At 45.4% G+C, this 22,245-nt stretch overlaps 1 protein-coding gene across 1 annotated transcript; it reads left to right on the forward strand.

Moving 5' to 3' along the window:
- Positions 1-908: 908 nt before the first annotated feature.
- sox18 (SRY-box transcription factor 18) lies at positions 909-3,785 on the forward strand. Its single transcript, XM_072514960.1, has 2 exons — positions 909-1,329; positions 2,367-3,785. The coding sequence occupies exons 1-2, from the start codon at positions 1,050-1,052 to the stop codon at positions 3,209-3,211; spliced, it is 1,125 nt and encodes a 374-aa protein (XP_072371061.1). The 5' UTR covers positions 909-1,049; the 3' UTR covers positions 3,212-3,785.
- The last annotated feature ends 18,460 nt before the right edge of the window (positions 3,786-22,245 follow it).

Here is a 22,245-nt window from a genome sequence, read left to right on the forward strand (position 1 = left end):
TTTCATGTTGCCGTTCCTTCTTTTGTCAATTACCTTAAATACTTGCTTACAGAATAGTCATTGCACTTCAGAAGTAACCCATTCACTGCGAAGCGCTTGGAAATGCATTTTGAACCATTCGGGTCTCAATTTCTTCCACCAAAAATCTACTCTCTGTCCGACGAAGTTACCCCCAAAACTTAATTAATTTGCTGAGAAAAGTTTATTCACGATTTCTTCTAGAAAGTAAACCCCAACAAACTCTATAATACCGGTTATACAGCCTCCCTTGAAAGTGCATCCCTATAGTCAGCACCTCAAGGCTCGTGTGACAACAGTTTATTTTATTGTCTTTGTTCACGTAACACAGAACCGTGCAATCCAACAATCCGTTCCCAATTAAATATTCATCCATCCCTTAATTAACATGCACACTCTTGGCATTAACTGGAGACTATTAGCATATTATCATATCCACTTCTTTTTCGGGGAGATATTTGACTTCAGGGGACTTTTTCAATGTAAAGTCTAAATTTCTTATCTGCATGCTCAGATATTTGTGCTCCCCTTCTCCCCTCTCTCAGCATTTTAAAGGCTTCCATCTCTGCCTCCTGCAGATCAATGGGGAAACTACAGCTCAGTGACTTGCCGTTTCATAGCTTAGTCCACAACTATTCACGTTTGACATTTTTATCGTCATCTGTATGTGCATCTCAAATTATTTGATGGCTGTTGTATGGTTCCAGACTGTGGGTTCCTGCTAATCTTACTGCGCAGGGAACCGCCTTTAGAAATATGAACCGGCACATCATTGGCTTGTTGGTAAAATCCCCGCCTCCCCACAACTTGTTCGTTATTTGATTGGTGAAACCGCGCGTCCCTGATCCCTGGTTGGTGCCGCTTCTCTATATTTGCCCTGGGAACTGATGAACCAAATACAGAAGTTTTTTGTTATTGTTGAGACTTCAGATTTAAGGTGGCATTGTGATTGACACAGACAGAGGGAGAGAGAGCTACCGCGCTGTAAAGTAGCAGGCTGTAAACGGTCAGATCAAAGTGTTTTGGCTGGAATGAGTATTTCTGAGGCCGATTACTGCGGTATAGAGGATTCGCAGCCCGGGAGCTCTGGCTTGGACACGGCCGCTTCTCCATGGGCTCAGTCGGAGAGTCCAGCCTCTCAAACCCAACTTGCATCAGCTCAACCCGCGGCGAAATCGGACGGCAAAGCGGACGCTGAATCTCGGATCAGGCGCCCCATGAACGCTTTCATGGTTTGGGCAAAGGACGAACGGAAAAGGCTCGCTCAACAAAACCCCGATCTGCACAATGCAGTATTGAGTAAAATGCTTGGTAAGGCGAGATTTCTTCCAATTACTGTCAGCATACACACACCCCATAAAAGCATATTAGAGAGTGGGAGAATGGGAGGCAGCAAAGAACAACTGATTAACCAGTGATTCATTTTGCTGAGAATTCAGTGCTGGCTGCATTCAAGATCGACAGATTTGATGAGGAAATTGAATCAAAAATGGATTGGTTAAAACACCCCAAATTAACCCGTCCCTGCCTCGAACTTGAACTTTTCCCAAGAAGTTTATTTAACAAATCTCTACATTGTACCCAAGGGTTTATTTAAAAGTCTCTATATTCTATCCAAAGGGTTTATTCAACAGCATCTATATTCTACCCAAAGAGTTTATTGAACAGGTCTCTATATTCTATCTAAGGGGGTTATTGAACACGTCTCTATATTCTATCCAGGAGGTTTATTGAACACGTCTCTATAGTCTATCCAAGGGATTTATTGAACATGTCTCTATATTCTATCCAAGGGGTTTATTGAACAAGTCTCTATATTCTATCCAAGGGTTTTATTTATCAAATCTCTCTATTCTATCCAAGGGGTTTATTTAACGCGTCTCTATATTCTATCCAAGGGGTTTATTGAACACGTCTCTATATTCTATCCAAGGGTTTTATTTATCAAATCTCTCTATTCTATCCAAGGGGTTTATTGAACGCGCCTCTATATTCTACCCAAGAGGTCTATTGAACAAGTCTCTTATGTACTATCCAAGGGGTTTATTGAACAAGTCTCTATATTCTATCCAACGGGTTTATTGAACAAGTCTCTATATTCTGTCCAAGGGGTTTATTGAACAAGTCTCTATATTCTCCAAGGGGTTCATTGAACATGTCTCTGTACTCTATCCATGGGGTTTATTGAACAAGTCTCTATATTCTACCCAATCAATTTTTAGTTTTCCTAGCTGATTGCTTCAGACTCAACCGATTTAAGTTCGATGCTTTCAATGAATTGATTTCCGACCTATTGAGGGTCACATTTTGAGTGAATGTGTGTGACCTGGTTTTCTGTGCTCCCACAGGACAGTCCTGGAAGTCCCTTGCTTTCGACGATAAGCGCCCCTTTGTGGAAGAGGCTGAGCGACTCCGCGTCCAGCATCTGCAAGACCACCCCAACTACAAATACCGGCCTCGCCGCAAGAAGCAGAGCAAGAAAGTCAAACGAATGGAGACCAACCTTCTAGCGCACAACCTGAGCCAGGGTCACGGCCCTGGCGGCAGGAGCGGCCATGGGGTTTGCGGTGACACTTTCACCAGGAGCCCTCACGAGGGGAGACACTCGGGCCAACATCAACTTCCTTCGCTCTGCCACTACAGCGATTTGCACGGCATGGGCTCAGAGTTCGAGAGCTATGGGTTGCCCACTCCAGAGATGTCTCCCTTGGACGTGTTGGACCCGGTGTTCTTTCCGACCCACATGCAAGAAGACTGCAATATAACCTACAGAAGCTACCACATGGACTACAGCCGGGACAAATCGGGCGCCTTGTCCTATTCTGACCAAATCTCTGCCAATGTGGCCGAATTGGTCCGCAGTCCGCAACATCTGTACTACAGCCAGCTGTGCCCCGGAGGTCAGAGCAGCATGTCAGTCCACCTGGGCCAACTCTCCCCTCCCCCCGAAGCTCAACACGTTGACAACGCGGAACACTTGGGTCCAACTGAGTTTTGGACAGATGTTGATCGCAGCGAGTTCGACCAGTATTTAAATCTAGCAAGGACTCGTCCGGATGCCTCGGGGCAAACCTTTCAAGTGTCTCTGTCGAAACTGAACGCCAGAGGTGTGTCATGCGAGGAGAGCAGCTTTATTTCAGCACTGTCTGATGCCAGCAATGCGGTCTATTACAGTGCCTGCCTCACCGGCTAACTCGCAGCTTCAGAGCCATGCTGTCTCTGTAATTGTCATCTTTTCAATACCTGTTTTATAAAGAGTTACTAAACCATTTTTGCGATCGTGTGTATGCTTCTAATTCAACCCAAGTATGCGGGAATCACTGGTTGGTTTCCAGTTTTAGCAAAAGGGGGTGATAAAGTGCACCAGAAACTGATAAGTCACTGGTTGGAAAAACAAATGAAATGGAATTTTTTTGATGTCGGAAGCACATTGGTATTAAGAGCGGAAATGTATTAATCAGGGATCATTCCAAGTGGAATATCCTGTTTTGTAAGCCTTCATGTAGCAGCACGTACAGAGTGCGGGCAGACTACTGCTTAAAATCCAGAAGGAAAATGTAAGTGTTTGAGTGCTGTGTGTTTTTTTTTCGGGATTACTCCTTTTTTCAGCATTTTGTAGGTATACCAAGCTATTTTAGTGCTTTGAGAACGTTTTACTCATCTGTAAATGTATAACCTTTAATACGGCTCAGATACACTCTGTAAATAGTGAATTCTGTTGCAATTACATTTTGTAAATCTGTTAATAAAAGCCTCTATTTAATAAATATTTCAATTTGTAACTGCTTTGATAATAAAAGTCTATTATGAGATAGGTTTGAACATTCCTGATTCATATTTGTCACTATCCAGCAATGTATACAGCAGCAAATACCTATACACACTCATTTCCCCCCAAATAATCTTGTTACTTGCATTATACATACTCCTCAAAAGTTTTGTGTTAGCCTGGAAATTATTCTTACTTTAGAAGTTTGAGATCAGAAATTATCTGTGATTATGATTTTACCACAATTCCCTGATATTTTCCAGTTCATGTTCAAACATTTTTCACTTGGGTGGCACCCTGCTCAAAGGGCGATCCCATGGGAGACTCCCACGAGTGCCATTCCACCTGGTCTCCATTTGTGGAGACCAGTACTGAACGACTCTCACCTGAGTTCTCCGAGGTGAAGGAGATAGATCCCAATGCCTCAGGTACCTTGGGAATCTGCACATTAAAGTGAGACTAGCTGTCTTGTTCTAATATTCAGATTTGCTAAAAAGTGATCCCGCCCACAATGGGCAGGATTCATATTGCAACGTCGCGTGAGATCGTGTTTGATCTTGTGAGATGATGCAAGCCGGGTAGATCTTGGAAGCGGGTCTCCCAGCTTCTATCGGCCACGCTACACTGCGGCGAGCTGCCTTTTGGGCACAGCATGGCCGTTGGATCATGGCCATAATTTTGGATCTGTGACATTTTAGGTATTTCAGTGTTCCTCAAACCTCTGCCCTCAACATAGCTGGAGATGTGCACTCAATGCCATGCACCATTGCACCACCTACCCTGTTACCAGTTAATCCCACCTGCCTTCCACCCAATCACAAATCTCTCCTTTGGTATCCACACACACTTTCCATTGCTTAAAACATGTTACATTTTAACCATTCCCAGTTCTCTTATCAAACGCTGCCTGACCTGCTGAGCACTTCCAGCACTTTCTGGTTTTATTTCAGATTTCCTGTATCTGCGTATTTTACTTGTGTCGTTTGCTTGAAGTACATATTGTATTCTACTGACCATCTGCTCAATGTCCTGTATCAGTCAACCCAATGTGGTCCAGTGCAGGTATACACTATTCCAATAGCATATCATGTGGAACAGAGAGATTTAAAATTGCTTTCAGCAGAAATATGTTTTTCCACTATCAGTTTTATTCTATTCAAAGCTTTATTTGATTAGCTTTATTCAGTTGATAGCCCACATGCCAGAAGATTGCAGGTTTAAACACTATAATCTAGGTTGATACTCCAGGGCTGTACTGAGAAGGTGGTGCAACACCAGAGCTCCCACACCTGAAATTTGGAACAGACTCCCCAGCAACTTATTCGAGATATTTACATTTTAAATATATTTAACTTTAATTGCTGGGTGATAATAGGTCAGCCACCAACTTTAAATCCTGCTGGTTGGATTTTCTGCTCTTCACTTTCCCACAGTTTTTATTAAATTCAAAATAGGATTAATGTTGAACTATCAAGTGGTCGTGGAGCAGCTGCCCATTTTAAACCCTGCCAGCCTGGCTAATTATCCTATCCTGCTTGAGCCAAGGTGCCCCCTCGGATGGATATATATCTTGCCAGCTCAGCCAGTTTTCTTGTCTTAACTTTGCTAAGAAGGCAATGTGCAATCAGTGCATTCAAACTAAGAGTGCTGGGGAAGAGGCATCTGTGAGGTTCATGCTCGATGACAAACCTCTAGAATTGGCATTCCAAGAGATACTGGAAAGGCAGTGGAAGACTGGGGATGTCAGGCAAGTACGTCAGAGGCCCTCAACAGGGTGGCATGCGAGGTAGACAGGTGCCCACCTGTACACACATGGCGATCTCCTTGGGCACGGTGGCATACTCCATGAAGAGTCTAGTTTCAAAGTTTTGAATTCAGAAATGGTTGCACGGGTGCACTATGATTGACACACATATCACACTTTTGTAAATATAGCTCATTTGCACTGTCATCATGTCTGATGTGGTTTATTTGTGGCAGTCCTTAAGCCTTTCTGCCCACACCCCATTATCTTCCAAGGGACTCCCCATGCCCCCAATTCAGGCTCTGATTACCACACATGGTGGTAGTAACAGATGAAGTGCAGTCTAACACCTTTCCCCCCCCCCCCTCCTGTGGGCCCTGATCGTGAGCCAGGCCACATCAGAGGCCGCCCCCGACCCTTCCACACCGAGTTCCCGCCAGCTGAGAGCAGGTGTGGACGAGAATCGACGGTTGACCTCATAGAGCGCCCCCCAACTGGCGCCGCACCAACCACGCTGGCACCAATGGCGCCAATTCTCCGCTCTGCGGAGAATCGTGTGCCGGCGTCGGGGCAGCGTGGTGCGATTCGCGCCGGTCACGGGGATTCTCCGGCCCGGCCACTGACCTCTCCCAGAAACACTTTCGACCTCCCACCCTCACTCTTCAGCCCTCTCCCATCACCTTTCATCCCAGCTTTGACAAAGGACCATCTGGACTCGAAACATTAGCTCTTCTCTCTTCCTACAGATGCTGCCTGACCTGCTGAGATTTTCCAGCATTTTCTCTTTACCTTTCATCCAATCCAGATTAATGTAGAACTCCCCTTTGTTGCTGAAAATTCCACCCTCATAACCATTGACATGACCCAGCCTAACCCTTCTGCCCCTAAATCTGAGTCGCTTTGCATATACCCGCCCAACAACTCTCAGTGCCTCTCAGACTTGCGGGTGCGGCTATGCAAAGCTAGGTCGCATATTCGGCAGCTCCCGCTTGGACCGGACTTTTGGGCTCTTTTACAGGGCCCCCACGACATTTGTGTGGGAAGAAGGCTGCAGCATTCCCCTGACAGTGTCCCCCAGGAGTGTTGTGTCTTTTGGCTACCAGACCCGGCAGAAACAGTGAAAGATTTGGCTTGAGCTGCAGCAGTAGATGAGGGCCTCTTCCAGCATGCAGGCTGGGGAAGGGCAAGCTTAATGCTGCAATCTGACTTGACTCTATCAAAGGTGAATTCTAGCAGCAGAGGGAACAACTGTGAAAAGATCTACCAGGGCCATTGAAGAAGCAGGGACGAGGCTTCAGGTGGCGGCCATGGAGGAGTAGGTCGCGCATTCGGCAGCTCCCGTCTGGAGCCGACTCTCAGACCTTTTTCAGGAGTTTCCATAGACATTTTGGGGCAGACTGGTGAAGCAAACACTGCCAACTTCTATGAAACGGACCCGAAGTGTAACGGCCAAAGAAGCGGGACTGGAGCAACGGGAGAAGCGAGGGAAAGAAAACAAAATGGCGGCGGCCAGGGACAAAGGGGAGCTGCAGGAGTTCATCAAGTGCTGCTTCAAGGAGCAGCGCGAGGAGATGCGCAAAGAGATGTTGGCGCCTATGCTTTCAGCAATTGAAGGACTCGGGATCACGCAGAAGGCCCACGAAGCTAAGATCCAGGAGGTACGGAAAAGAGTCAGTCAGAACGAGGACGAGCTCGTGGCCCTGGCGGTGAGAGTGGAGCAGAACGAGGCGCTACACAAGAGGTGGGCGGGAAGACTCGAAGACCTGGAGAACAGGTCGAGGAGAAAGAATCTGTGAATCCTGGGTCTCCCTGAGGGAGTGGAGGGTATGGAAAGGGAGAGGTTAGTGGGGGAGATTTTGAGAGTGGACAGGAGATACGCAGAGGCCCCGGAGGAAAGATTACTTGGGGAAAGACGACGGCTCCAGACGGAGTTTGACCTGTTGACCACAGGGAAGGCACAGTGGAGGAAAGCGCAGGGGACGACCTACGAGTATGGGGAAAAGGCTAGTCGGATGCTGGCACACCAGCTCCGTAAGAGGATGGCAGTGAGGGAAATAGGGGGAGTCAAAGATGGAAGGGGAGCCACGGTTCGGAGTGCAACGAAAATAAACGAGGTATTCAAGGCCTTTTATGAAGAGCTGTACAGATCCCAGCCCCCAGCGGGGGAAGAGGGGATGAGACGATTCCTAGATCAGCTGAGATTCCCGAGGGTGGAGGAGCAAGAGGTGGCTGGTTTGGGGGCACCAATTGGGTTGGAGGAGCTGAGCAAGGGTTTGGGGAGCATGCAGGCGGGGAAGGCCCCGGGACCGGACGGGTTCCCGGTGGAGTTCTACAGGAAGTACACAGACCTGTTGGCCTCGCTACTGGTGAGGACCTTTAATGAGGCAAGAGAGGAGGGGACCCTGCCCCCGACAATGTCGGAAGCGACAATTTCTTTGATCCTAAAGCGGGACAAGGACCCACTGCAATGTGGATCGTACAGGCCGATCTCGCTCCTCAATGTGGATGCAAAGTTGCTGGCAAAAGTGCTGGCCACGAGGATCGAGGACTGTGTCCCGGGGGTAATCCACGAGGACCAGACGGGATTTGTAAATCGCAGGCAACTAAACACCAATGTGCGGCGGCTCTTAAACGTGATAATGATGCCATCGGAGGAGGGAGAGGCGGAGATAGTGGCAGCAATGGACGCGGAAAAGGCCTTTGACCGAGTAGAGTGGGAGTACCTCTGGGAGGTGCTGCGTAGGTTTGTGTTCGGTGTAGGATTTATCAATTGGGTTAAGCTCCTTTACAGAGCCACGATGGCGAGTGTAGTGACGAACCGGCGGAGGTCGGAGTACTATCGACTGTACCGAGGGACGAGGCAGGGGTGCCCCCTGTCCCCCCTGTTGTTCGCATTGGCGATCGAACCATTGGCCATGTCATTGAGGGAGTCTAATAAATGGAGGGGGGTGGTCCGAGGGGGAGAAGAGCATCGGGTGTCGCTATATGCGGATGACCTGTTGCTGTACGTGGCGGATCCAATGGAGGGGATGGTGGACGCCATGCAGACTCTAAGGGAGTTTGGGGACTTTTCGGGCTATAAGCTCAATGTAGTGAAGAGTGAGCTCTTTGTATTACAGGCGGGGGGCCAAGAAAGAGGGATAGGGGACCTACCTCTGAGGAGGGCGGAGGGGAGCTTTCGGTATCTGGGGATCCAGATAGCCAGGAGTTGGGGGACCCTACATAAACTGAATCTGACGAGGTTGGTGGAGCAAATGGAGGAGGATTTCAAAAGATGGGACATGTTACCGCTCTCGCTGGCGGGTAGAGTGCAGTCGGTCAAAATGGTGGTCCTTCCGAGGTTTCTGTTTGTGTTTCAGTGCCTTCCCATCGTGATCACCAAGGCCTTTTTTAAGAGAGTAGGCAGGAGTATTATGGGGTTTGTGTGGACGAAAAAGACCCCGAGAGTAAGGAGAGGATTCCTGGAACGCAGTAGGGACCGAGGAGGGTTGGCGCTGCCAAACCTGGGGAGCTACAACTGGGCAGCAAATGTGGCGATGATCCGCAAGTGGGTTATGGAGGGAGAGGGGACGGCATGGAAGAGGATGGAGATGGCCTCCTGTAAAGGAACGAGCCTGGGGGCGTTGGTGACGGCACCGCAGGCGCTCTCGCCGACAAAGTATACCACGAGCCCGGTGGCGGCGGCAACGCTCAGGATCTGGGGCCAGTGGAGACGGCACTGGGGTGCAATGGGAGCATCGGTATGGCCCCGATCAGGGGTAACCACCGGTTTGTCCCTGGGAAGATGGACGGGGGGTTCCAGAGCTGGCATCGGGCAGGGATTGGAAGAATGGGGGACCTGTTCATCGACGGGACGTTTGCGAGCCTAGGGGCACTGGAGGAGAAGTTCGAGTTACCCCCGGGAAATGACTTTAGATATATGCAGGTGAGGGCTTTTGTGAGGTGACAGGTGAGGGAATTCCCGTTGCTCCCGGCACAAGAAGTTCAAGATAGGGTGATCTTGGGTGTATGGGTCGGGGAGGGCAAGGTGTCGGAAATACACCAGGAGTTGAAAGAAGAGGGGGAAGCGCTGGTAGAAGAGTTGAAGGGTAAATGGGAGGAGGAGCTGGGGGAGGAGATCGAGGAAGGTCTGTGGGCTGATGCCCTAGGTAGGGTTAATTCCTCCTCCTCATGTGCCAGGCTCAGCCTGATACAATTTAAGGTGGTCCACAGAGCGCACTTGATGGGGGTGAGGTTGAGTAGGTTCTTTGGGGTAGAGGACAGATGTGGAAGGTGCTCAGGGAGCCCGGCGAACCATGTCCATATGTTTTGGTCATGCGCGGCACTGGAGGGGTTCTGGAGAGGAGTGGCGTGAGCAATATCTCAGGTGGTGAAAGTCCGGGTCAAGCCAAGCTGGGGGCTAGCAATATTTGGAGTAGTGGACGAACCAGGAGTGCAGGAGGCGAAAGAGGCCGGCATTCTGGCCTTTGCGTCCCTAGTAGCCCGGCGAAGGATCTTGCTAATGTGGAAGGAGGCAAAGCCCCCCAGCCTGGAGGCCTGGATAAATTATATGGCTGGGTTCATAAAGTTGGAGAGGATTAAGTTTGCCTTGAGAGGGTCTGCGCAGGGGTTCTACAGGCGGTGGCAACCGTTCCTAGACTATCTCGCGGAGCGTTTGAGGAAGGTCGGTCAGCAGCAACCTTGCGCGGGGGGGGGGGGGGGAGCGGTGGAGGGGACGTCCTGGGAGGGGGGGAGGGGGGAGAGTGGAGGGGGGGAAGGGGGGGGCTGCCTGGGAGGGTGGATGAGCAAGAGATAACATGAAGGGTTGGGGAAACTGGCACGTACGGGTGAGGGCCAGTGTACAAAGCTGTGTAAATATATCATTTTGCCATGTATATATCTTGCTCTGCGCGATTTCTCGGTTTTTTTTGTTACGGGGGGGGGGGGGCGTTATTGTTTGTAAGGGAGAAAAATTGTGTTAAAAAACTTTAATAAATATATATTTTTTTAAAACTCTCAGTGCCTCTTCACATGACATCATCATACCTTCACCCTTCCACCCTACTGGCTCCCATTGCTGCCTTTAATCATCACCATCCCCATCTACCACCAATACCCTCAGTTTGTCCCCCCCCCAAGAATTCACCATTTGCTCCAGTGACCTCCCTCCGAACCCCTTCCGTCTCAGTAGTCCCCCCGTGCCCCTTCACACCTACACAAGCAGAGACCGCCCCCTCGCAACCCCACTGCATAGACTTTCACTGCCCAACAGCACCCCATGCAGGTTGAAGATCTAGAGTCCAGTTGCTGGATGCTTCCATTTTGTCCTCATCTCTACGAGCTGTCCCAGGCCATCTTAAGATAAATCCTGACCTTTACATGCCACGTTGGTCCAGATGTGTTCGAGACTGGTGCAATTTCCCACTGGCACCGTGGATGATCAGGCATAGGGGGGTGCAATTCCAGTTGGGTCTTCACCTGCGTCCCATTAGAGGGATAAAAATTGGTATCATGCCGACCTCTGGCAGGAATTGCAACCCGTCATGGTGGGCGAGTGCGGAAGATCTCATTCTTATTTTACACCGGCAGGGAACCAGATTCTCAATTACAGTCACATTGTTCCTGCCACTCACCAAAACATTACCCCCCCCCCCCCCCTCCACCACCATCACCACCACCACCACCGCAGGGGGAGTGGAAAATTCCACCCTGAAGTAATATTATGCTTAAATGGAAAGGGTTTACTCCTACATCCCGAGAACAATACAGAATGACACCCGTAAAGCAGGTTACTTTAATTCAAGCATGGCTAGCCATACGAAAGGCAAGAAGAGATCAAGATAATCTCAGACCTTGGTATGAAAATAATACTTAGTTAACCAGCAGTAAGATACAGCATCTGTTGTCGATCTTATCTGCTTTAGACAAACACAGATGGCACTTGGACAAGCAGCAGTGCATCATTCTTTCCAAAACGTTCAAAATGAAAGTGTTGAAATTTTATGTTCAGAATCAAATGTTGGTTTCTGAAATTGTGGCACATTGTGCGTAACTTACATTTGGATTAAATAATAACCATGATGTGTGCAAAAGCAGCTGCTATATTTTCTTGCATAACAACAGCTATTTGACTTTCACTAACTAACTAACTAAGTAACTGTGTACAAAGGGTGTTTCTGAGAATTTTAATCCAGTGTCAGAGAATGTATGTGTGCCTAATTTCTTTTTTCACTGAGATCTCCAGTTCTTCTGGCTGATATTAATTTTATGTTTGGATGCAGACCTTTGACTTTGCAATGTCTGAGAATGTAATCTTCAGTTGATGCTCTCACACAGATAGTCGACATCCTACATCTTTAACATTGTACACAAACTGTAGAAGTCCATAATAATTGAAAATATAATTATCAAACCAATATAAAAATGATGTGACAATATTCCATTAAAATGTCTCTCAATAAGATAACTTGTCCCAGGTTTTTCTCATTATTTAGCTTGTTGCACATGAACTAGATTTTCAAACATACTTTTTAATAACCAGGTTCTTGAATGGATTTACCTGGAACATGACATCTTGGTCCTTACACTTATCACTCTTAGCAATGCTTCCTCTATTCCAATCATTGTCACAAAATCCCTGAGGAAACTTTGATCCTAATCAACTTTTAAAGCTGTTTTTAACTATTTAAATCATCCATTATCAGCATTTTAAACATCTTGGACAGGGATTCCTGCTATGACAATATTGCAAGGACACATTTAGCACAGTTTAACCACAAAACAGAAGACGTTTTACAAGCAGGAAACGAGCATTAGATCCAAAAGTCTAATTTTAATCTCGTAACAAGCAAGCAAGTGCAGAGCCCCATTTTCACTGGATAAGTGACACCGGGCTCTGGTTGTCTAACTCATATGTTTTGAACCCACCAAACTGATGTGTAGACGGGCAGTGTTTTAAGATTAGCAGGTGGTTTTCATTTCAGTCATGTGTGGAAATGTTTCAGTGCTCTGCATCTGTAATGACAATATCTGATGTTAAATTCAAAACAAAGTAGGAAAGGAAAAATGCAAAAAAACATTTGTGAAGCTGAATCTGAAAAAAAAGCCTTCCTGCTGAGTGGCTAACTATCGATCAGGAATATACAGGTGGAGCAATCAGCTGTATGCAGCACTGAAGGTATAGGGGAAAATATAAAAGGTAGTATATGGTGCTGAATCACCTGATAGGGAAATTGGATCTGTGGAGAGGAGATTTAGGAAGACAATGTGAATAGCACATGGTAGCGTGACATTTAAATGGCAACCATTGGCGCTGAACTTTTTAGATGTCAATCATGTCAGCATTACTTCACCTTGGGTCATCATATCACCTCTCCCCAATTATCTTTAGCAGTATAATTATCTTCCTTGTGACATTTTAGAAGTTATGTAGCATCTCCTCCACTCATATAGGACATGTAGCAGGCATCACTATTTTGATGGAGGTGCAGTTTTCTTCCCTGAAAATGCATAGCAGAAAATGAAGACCACAGCTCTTTGTTTATATATAATGAATGTGAACCAGTTTCACAGGAGAGCCCAACAGTTCGGTTCCCTATTTTATCCTCTTGTAAAATTATATTTACGAAAGAGGTTAAGATTGGCAAATAGTTTATGACTTATGATTGAGATTGAGCCAAATGATATTGACAAGTATGTGACTATACTCAGCAACTTATTTTGTATCATTGGTCAACTCCAAGAATAGCAAAATTGCTGACAAAGTAATAATACAGGATAAAGCTATGCATGAAATAATGAACATCACTTAGCCCATTTATCCTAACCATTCCTAAGCTAAGGGATCCCCTCATATCATTATTTGCCTCCAAAGGTAAGGTTACAAAGATTAAGCGAGGTGGTAAGTACCAATGCAGATTCATACAAATCTCAAAGCTTTGATTGACATGGAATCAAAGCATATTACAGTTAATTTTCAATCATATAACTATATACTGCACTTGTATAAATTGGATGAATAATTATTACTTCTACACTGCATTTTAAAAAATGTGTTTACCTTTTCTGAAGACAGCAGCACTGCCCGATAGGGACTACCTCTTTGACAGTGGGACTCCTGCCTGAGGACCACCCTGTAAATGCAATGAATCCTGACCCAGGCAAATAGATAGAAGTGAGGCACATACAGAGGGGTAGCCCCCTGTTTGAAATTTGCACTGAAGTGATAGGCCCCTTTGCTATCTTCTGCCTCACCTCTACCCAATGCCCGCTGCAATGCCCCTGTGATACTAGGATTCTCAAACATGCATCCAACTCTCCACTGCCCAGTAGGGATCAGAGGATAATCATCATAAGTTGTAGAATGTTTGCTAATTTTCCTCCTTCCTACCCCAAGATAGATGAAACCACCATAATATCTCCACTATTGCCATTGCTGGAATTAGGTTAACCCATTTAGCTACTAGGTAGCCATTCGGTATTCCATGTTCAATTTGTTTCTGTTTTATTCCTTCATGCTTCTTCTATCACTAATTTTCTGCCACTCCTATTCCTTTCTACAGGATGTCATTGCTTCTGTACTGGAATATGATTGCACAGGTAATGGGCACCCATTGGCACCTCACCTAAATCATGTCATGTCTACCTGAACACTAATTGTTGACAGCCTATTTAATCATAAAGCTAATGGAATATTAGTCACTACCTTAAGGAGGCTGGAATGAATAGGGAGGGAGTTATACCACAGTTGCATAAAGCTCTGGTTAGAGTATATCTGGAGTGCAGTACACTGAGAAATGATATAGGCACTGGAGGTCAAGATGTGGAATCAGTCTGGGTAGAAATAAAAAAATAGCAAAAGAAAGAAGTCCCTGGTGGGGGTAATCTATAGGTCACCAAACAATAGTTCCACAGTAGGGCACAGTATAATAAGGAAATACTAGGGGACTTGTAAGAAAGGTACCACAATATTCATGGGTGATTTTAATGGGCATATTGACTGGATTAATCAAATTGGAAAGGGTAGCCTCGAGGGAGAGTTCATTGAATGTATTAGAGATTGTTTCTTGGAGCAATATGTTTTCATAGAATTCACAGTGCAGAAGGAGGCCATTCAGCCCATCGAGTTTGCACTGGCCCTTGGAAAGAGCACCCTACCTAAGTCCACATCTCCACCCCATCCCCGCAACCTAGCAACCCCATCCAACCTTTTTTTGAATACCAAGGGCAATTTAGCGTTGCCAATCCACCTAACCTGCACATCTTCGGAATGTGGCAGGAAACCGGAGCACCCGGAGGAACCCCCACAGACATGGGGAGAAAGTGCAAACTCCGCACAGACACTGACCCAAGTCGGGAATCGAACCTGGGACTCTGGAGCTGTAAAGAAACTGTACTAACCACTGTGCTATCATGCTTCCCCAAATCAATTGTAACAAACCAGGGAGCAGGCCATTCTGAATTTGGTATTGTGTAATGGAGAGGGATTAATTAATGACCCCATAGTCACGGATCCTCAGGGGAAGAGTGATCATAGCATGATGGAATTTCAAATTCAGTTTGAGGGTAAACAAAGGTAATTATGTCAACATGAGGACAGATTTGGCCCTAGTGGATTGGGTAGGAAGACTAAAAGGTAGGACAGTTGATGAGAAGTGGCAGCTGTTTAAGAAGATACTCAATTCCTCCCAACTAAAATATATTTCAGAAAGGAAGAAAGATGCCAAAGGGGTAAAAACATTCATGACTAAACATGGAAGTTAAAGATAACATAAAGACAAAAACTAAGGAATGCAATATTTAAAGTGGCAGGCTGGAAGATTGGGAAATTGTTAAAGATCAACAAAGTCCTTTCACTATAGAAAACCAAAGGCTGATCTAATTGATGTGTTTAAGATAATTAAAGATTTTATTTGGCCGAGAAAAAAACATTTTCTCTGGTGGGACAGTGAGCAAGAAGGGGACACAACGCAAAAATTTAAGTTAGACTATTCAGGAATTTTATCAGGATTAAATTTAAGGAATCGATGGGAATAGTGCATGTCAATGTGGCATTTGCATTTTGCCGGGGAACATTCCATTGCACAATAAGTAGTAGAAATCTGGAACTCCTTTCCCCCAAAAATGTCGAGGCTTGGTCAACTGATAATTTCACAACTAAGATATATAAATTTGTGTGAGGCAAAGGAATTAAGGAATGAGGGAGCAAGGCAGATGCAAGGAGTTAACATACAGATCTGCCATCATCTAATTGTACAGGCTCGAAGGGCCAAATGGCTTACTCTTGTCCCTGTGATTTGGGCGAAAATTTAAAACGTTCCCCTCTCCCCACCCCTTGAGAAACTTTCTGACAGGAAGTCATTGGACAATAGTGAGGGCAAGGCACTGTTTAGTCTTTTGAATCCAGTAGATTAATTGAGGTCAATTGTACCACAATTGCTGCAATCGTCCCTGGCCAGCTAACTGAACCTAAAAGCAAGTATCAACCCTGTTCGGTTGTGGATCTGCATGACTCAGTATAGTTTCATCAACCTATGGAGGAAACCCTAAAATGCTTCTTTAGCACAGGGCTAAAGACCTGGCTTTGAAAGCCGACCAAGGCAGGCCAGCAGCACGGTTCAATTCCTGTACCAGCTTCCCCGAACAGACACCAGAATGTGGAGACTAGGGGCTTTTCACAGTAACTTCATTTGAAGCCTACTTGTGACAATAAGCGATTTTCATTTCATTTCATTTCAAGCCTTATTGCGGATGGTGAAGCCTGCTGTGACAGTGATGTCATTGCTAATGTGTCGCTTTATTCCCTATTGGATTACTGTATTGAGGTAAGCGGTAATTGTGCCATGGCTGTCATACCCTTCCTTGTGGTGCCAGTAATACTGACTTAAGTCATTTTCACTAGCATCCTGTCTGAGTATTTTACTTGAAGGAAGTTCTTTGTGACAAATGTTGAATCACACCATTAATTTTGCATAATAGGCTCTCAGGAAGGAGACATAGCTAATAGCCATTTATTACTAATTTTCTAGCCCTATATTTCCTTATATTTTATACAGAGTTCAGTCCTATTCCCCTGACAGTATTGCATTTTTGAAAAAAATTATAAATTCTAGAACTTTAACCTTTTTTCATTTAGCAACGGTCAAGTTGGTGGTGTCTGGAGCTGGGATTTGAAATGCCACTTCTCTGAAGTTATTACACAGGCTAGGTAAATTAAAGAAAACATCTTTCACTACTGACCACCTTATAATCGTAGTGCTTACAGATCTTGGGCGAAATTCCCCCCAAACGACGTGATGTCCGCCGACTGGCGCCCAAAACGGCACCAATCAGACGGGCATCGCGCCGCCCCAAAGGTGCGGAATGCTCCGCATCTTTGGGGGCCGAGCCCCAACATTGAGGGGCTAGGCCGACGCAGGAGGGATTTCCGCCCCGCCAGCTGGCGGAAACGGCCTTTGTTGCCCCGCCAGCTGGCGCGGAAATGACATATCGGGGCGGCGCATGCGCAGGAGTGTCAGCGGCCGCTGACAGTTTCCCGCGCATGACCAGTGGAGGGAGTCTCTTCCACCTCTGCCATGGTGGAGACCGTGGCGGAGGCGGAAGGGAAAGAGTGCCCCCACGGCACAGGCCCGCCCGCGGATCGGTGGGCCCCGATCGCGGGCCAGGCCACCGTGGGGGCACCCCCCCGGGGCCAGATCGCCCCGCGCCCCCCCCAGGACCCCGGAGCCCACCCACGCCGCCTTGTCCCACCGTTCAAAAGGTGGTTTAATCCACGCCGGCGGGACAGGCAATTTATCGGCGGGGCTTCGGCCCATCCGGGCCGGAGAATCCAGCGGCCCGATTCCCGCCCCCGCCGAATATCCGGTACCGGAGACTTCGGTAACCGGCGGGGGCGGGATTCACGGCAGCCCCCGGCGATTCTCCAACCCGGCGGGGGGGTCGGAGAATGACGCCCCTTGTCTCTCTTTAAACACCACCCTTTCCATAAGTTTAAGTGCAGTATTAATGGCAGAGGCTTCCTACTAATGAACTGTTAAATTTAGGGGGATTTAAGGGCGGCATGTGGCACAGTGGATAGCATTGGGATTGCGGCGCTGAGGACCCAGGTTTGAATCCCAGCCCTGGGTCACTGTCTGTGTGGAATTTGCAGGCTCTCCCCATGTCTACGTGGGTTTCACACCCACAACCCAAAGATGTGCGGGTTAGGTGGATTGGCCACACTAAATTGGCCCTTAATTGGAAAATAATTGGGTACTCTAAATTTAAAAAAAATTAATTTAGGGGGAATTAAGATTTCATCTTTTGTTTAAAATCATCCCTCGGTTTTTTACATGGATCAAGATTTTATTTCCCCAAGTTTTGTTCTCTGCATCAAGTTATCATTGGCAAGGCTGCATTTATTACATCAAGCTATATGGCAGAGAAATGAGCCATTCAACCCAACCAGTCCGTGCTAGTGTTTACGCTTCACTTGAACGTTCTCCCAACTTTTCTCAGCGAAATGTATCAATATAACCATCTATTCCCTTCTCCCTCATATGCTTGTCTAGTTACCCCTTAAATGCTTCTATTAACCATCTCTAGTTTACCAACAAGATAATGGTGGGTCGCTTCCTTGAAGTTGCAGTCCTTGCGATGATAAAACTCCCACAAGGGTCTTAGGCAGGGAATTACAGGATTTTACCTTGCGGCAATGAAGAAATAATAATGGCTACGCACACTGGGATACTGTGAGATTTATAGGGAAATTTGGAGGTGGTGATTTTCTCACAACATTGCTGCTTTGCTATTTGTGTTTGGAGAAATAAGTGTTATCATAGAATTTCCATTGCAGAATGAGACCATTCAGCCCATCAAGTCTGCACCGGCCCTTGGAAAGAGCTCCTCCACCCCATCCACGTAACCTAGTAATCCCACCTAACCTTTGTTTTGGACACTAAGGGCAATTTAGCATGGCCACTCCACCTAACCTGCACATCTTTGGACTGTGGGAGGAAACTGGAGCACCCAGAGGAAAGCCACGCAGACATGGGTAGAACGTGCAGACACCACACAGACAGTGACTCAAGCCGAGAATCGAACCTGGGACCCTGGAGCTGTGAAGCAACTGTGCTAACCACTGTGCTAACATGCCACCCACAGGGTAGCACAGGTGTTGTCTAGCCTTGGTGAGTTACAGCTGTGCTTTCTGTAGACAGGGCAAGCCACAGCTACAGTACTCCAGTGATGGAAGGTGTTGGATATTGAACCTGGTGTCTGGTGACAGCCAGTGAATGGCTCCATGTTAAATGCTATTGAGGTTCCTGGGTGTTGTTGTGGCCCGATCCATCCATGCAAGTGATGAAAGTTCTATTATTCTCCTGGCATGAACTGTGAAGATGGTGAGGAAGTATTAAGGGTTTTGATGTAAGCTACACATGAGAGTACTTAACCTCTTCCCTCCTCTCTCAAGTCCTGTTAGGCTTCTGGTCAATGGTGTCAACTCCCCTCCTGCCATACTTCACTGTTTCCACCCACCAGCTCACAATTCATATTCAAAGATCTATATAGTTGCACAGGAATGCATTATTGATGTAAGGAGACTCAATTCCTAGGAAACACCATGCAGCTGTGGTTCCTGCACATGTGCAAAGGAATGTATTTCCTTCCCACCCTGGAACATTACTGATACAGCAGGTACTTAGTGAGTACTTTCTGTCAACAAATGTTATTCACTTATTTTTCTGAAAATGTATTTATCTTCTTTTTTATTAGGTAACATTTACAAGAAGACATGACCTTTTTGCTAATTAAACTGAGACCATTTTATTAGCATTAAATATGATCTGTTTAGAAAATGATTATGTTTGTTTTGTGCATATACAACTTTTAGTAAAAGATTCACTCACAAATAGTATTGAGTTAATTTTCTCATGTCTTACAAAGACTTAAGCACTCAAATCGTCCTTTAACTTTAATGCAACATCTATATTCTCAGTGAGGGAGAAAAAAGTGTCTAACAAGGCGAAACAATGTTGCTGTACTGAGGTGCTTCCTGATTTTTATTCCACTTGTGTGGATCTTTATTATTTTTATTTCAGTTCTTCAAAACATGTCTGCAGTGTATGGGGCAAATGGAATGTTTCTTCTATTATAATATATTGCATGTTCTGTGAAACAGTGCTCCACTTGTAAAACAGTACATCTTCCGACTTACTCTAAAACAATGCCAAGAGAAACCTGTTAGTATTGTAAAAATAGTCATCACCATCAAGTCATTTCAAGTGTCCAAGGGGTAGTTTTGTTATCCAGAACTTCTACCAGGAAAGAAATGCTTGCAGGAACTGTATCTCAGAAAGATCAAAGCTGTATGTGATTTCCCCGAGATGTGCTTCCTGCAACCACTAATTCCTGCTGGGAATACTGAATCACCCCAACATCTCCTGTCAAGATTCACATATTGCTTCTTGGCCACAATTGCTGTGCTCTGTTTGTTTATGGAATCATTCCAACACTTCATTAAAATCACTGCCTTAACCTGCAATAAGCTGAAATGGCGTAACTTGGCTTTGCAAATGGTATGAGATCACACTTAGCTGGTAAACCAGCGGAATTTTCCAATTAAAATAGAAATCATTTGAGAGGCATGCCGCCTTGAACTGTCTCTTAAAAGGAATCATTATTGTCTCTGTAATCTTACTTGTTTAATATTTTCTGTTCTGTATATTTTTCACAGTCAGTTCCACAGCATTGAGGAACAAGCAATTATGCAAAAGAGGCTAAGTCAGTTTTGAAGGGTTAACAAAGAACATGTATCATGTACGATTGAGACAAGTCAATGATAATTTGTCTGAAGTTGTTCCATCAATAAAGTGGGTAGTGTTTGCTCATTCTGATCATTTGTTGCCAGTCTGACTAGTCCTGCTTTAATTTGATGGAAATGAGAAGAAAGACTGTCTTAGATCCTTTGATCTAAATGGAAATGTATGTGTACTCAATCAATGCATGCACCATTCTGTCTTCGGTACCACTTGACTTCTTGATACATTATCAGAGGTGACTTCCTGCCACTGAAAATAATACAAATCCTCAGTCTTGGGTAACTGTTGAGGTACAGCCTGGTATTTAATCATTTCTCAGTCTGTGACTGACTGGAACAGTATCTGCAGTGGTATCAGGTGATGTGAGATTGAACCATTTGTGGAAGATAAGTTTGGTTCCAAGGGTCAAGCAGTTAGATTTCTAAATATCAGAATAATCACGTACCTTTGAAATTCTATGCAACGCATTGAATCCAGTACAAATATATGTTTTCAAAGAAACAAACTGATTTCATATAAACAAATTATTTCATGTGCTACATTTTGCATTCAGTCACAAGCTTTAGAGTAAATTATACCACCTTGTGTTTCCAGCGCAGAGTTATGCTCACAGGAAGTACAGATCAGAGAGTTGCAACTATATTTTGTAGCTCTTTCTCTGATCTAGGTTCTCTACAAGGTAGGAGAAGTAATCTCTCATGCCATTTGCATATGTTCCAATGTTCAGACAATGACTTCCTGTGTTTCTGACACATTATAGTGTATTAGCATGGTCATATCAATGACAATATAATAAGAATATAAATTGTTGCAAAGTTCCAGTACCATTTGTAAAGTAAATTTCACTTCATTTCACAGTGATGTCAAATCACTTTCCTTTAATTGTAAAGGTAATAGCTTTGCAAAGTAGGATTTAACATTATTTTTGGTGATCTCATATATACATATGGCATCTATTCACAAAGCGATTTTGATATTTAAATTTATGATATTGAACATATAACAAATACATCATTGATGCGGTTCTAATCGGTATGATGAAGCTTTACAAATACAAATGGAATGCAATATTTTATTTTTATTTTGTTATAGAGTGTGGGCAATGCTGGCAAGGTCAGCATTTGATGCCCATCCCTAATTGGCAAAGAACTGAATGGCTTGCTTGGTCATTTCCGAGGGTGGTTAAGAGTCAATAATGTTCAATTCTGGTCACCACTCTACCAGAAAGATGTGGAGGCTTTAGAGAGGGTGCAGAAGAGATTTACCAGGATGTTGCCTGGTATGGAGGGCATAGCTATGAGGAGCAGTTGAATAAACTCGGTTTGTTCTCACTGGAACGACAGAGGTTGAGGGGCGACCTGATAGGGGTCTACAAAATTATGAGGGGCATAGACAGAGTGGATAGTCAGAGACCTTTTTCCCAGGGTAGAGAGGTCAATTACTAGGGGGCATAGGTTTAAGGTGTGAGGGGCAAGGTTTAGAGGAGATGTACGAGGCAAGTTTTTTACACAGAGGGTAGTGGGTGCCTGGAACTCGCTGCTGGAGGAGGTGATGGAAGCAGGGACGATAGTGACATTTAAGGGGCATCTTGACAAATACATGAATAGGATGGGAATTGAGGGATACGGACCCAGGAAGTGTAGAAGATTTTAGTTTAGACGGGCAGCATGGTCAGCACAGGCTTGGAGGGCCAAAGGGCCTGTTCCTGTGCTGTACTTTTCTTTGTTCTTTGTTCTTTGTTCACATTGCTGTGGATCAGAGTCATATTTAGACCAGACCAGATGAGGATGGCAGATTTCCTTCCCCAAAGGACACGAGTGAACTAGACGTGTTTTTAAGACAATCAAAGATAGTTATATGGTCACCATTACAGAGATCAGTTTTACATTCCAGATTTATTTAAAAAAATTAATTGAATTTAAATTCCACTGTAGCCA

Source organism: Scyliorhinus torazame, chromosome 8 (assembly GCF_047496885.1).
Source record: "Scyliorhinus torazame isolate Kashiwa2021f chromosome 8, sScyTor2.1, whole genome shotgun sequence".
NCBI classification, from domain to species: Eukaryota; Metazoa; Chordata; class Chondrichthyes; order Carcharhiniformes; family Scyliorhinidae; genus Scyliorhinus; species Scyliorhinus torazame.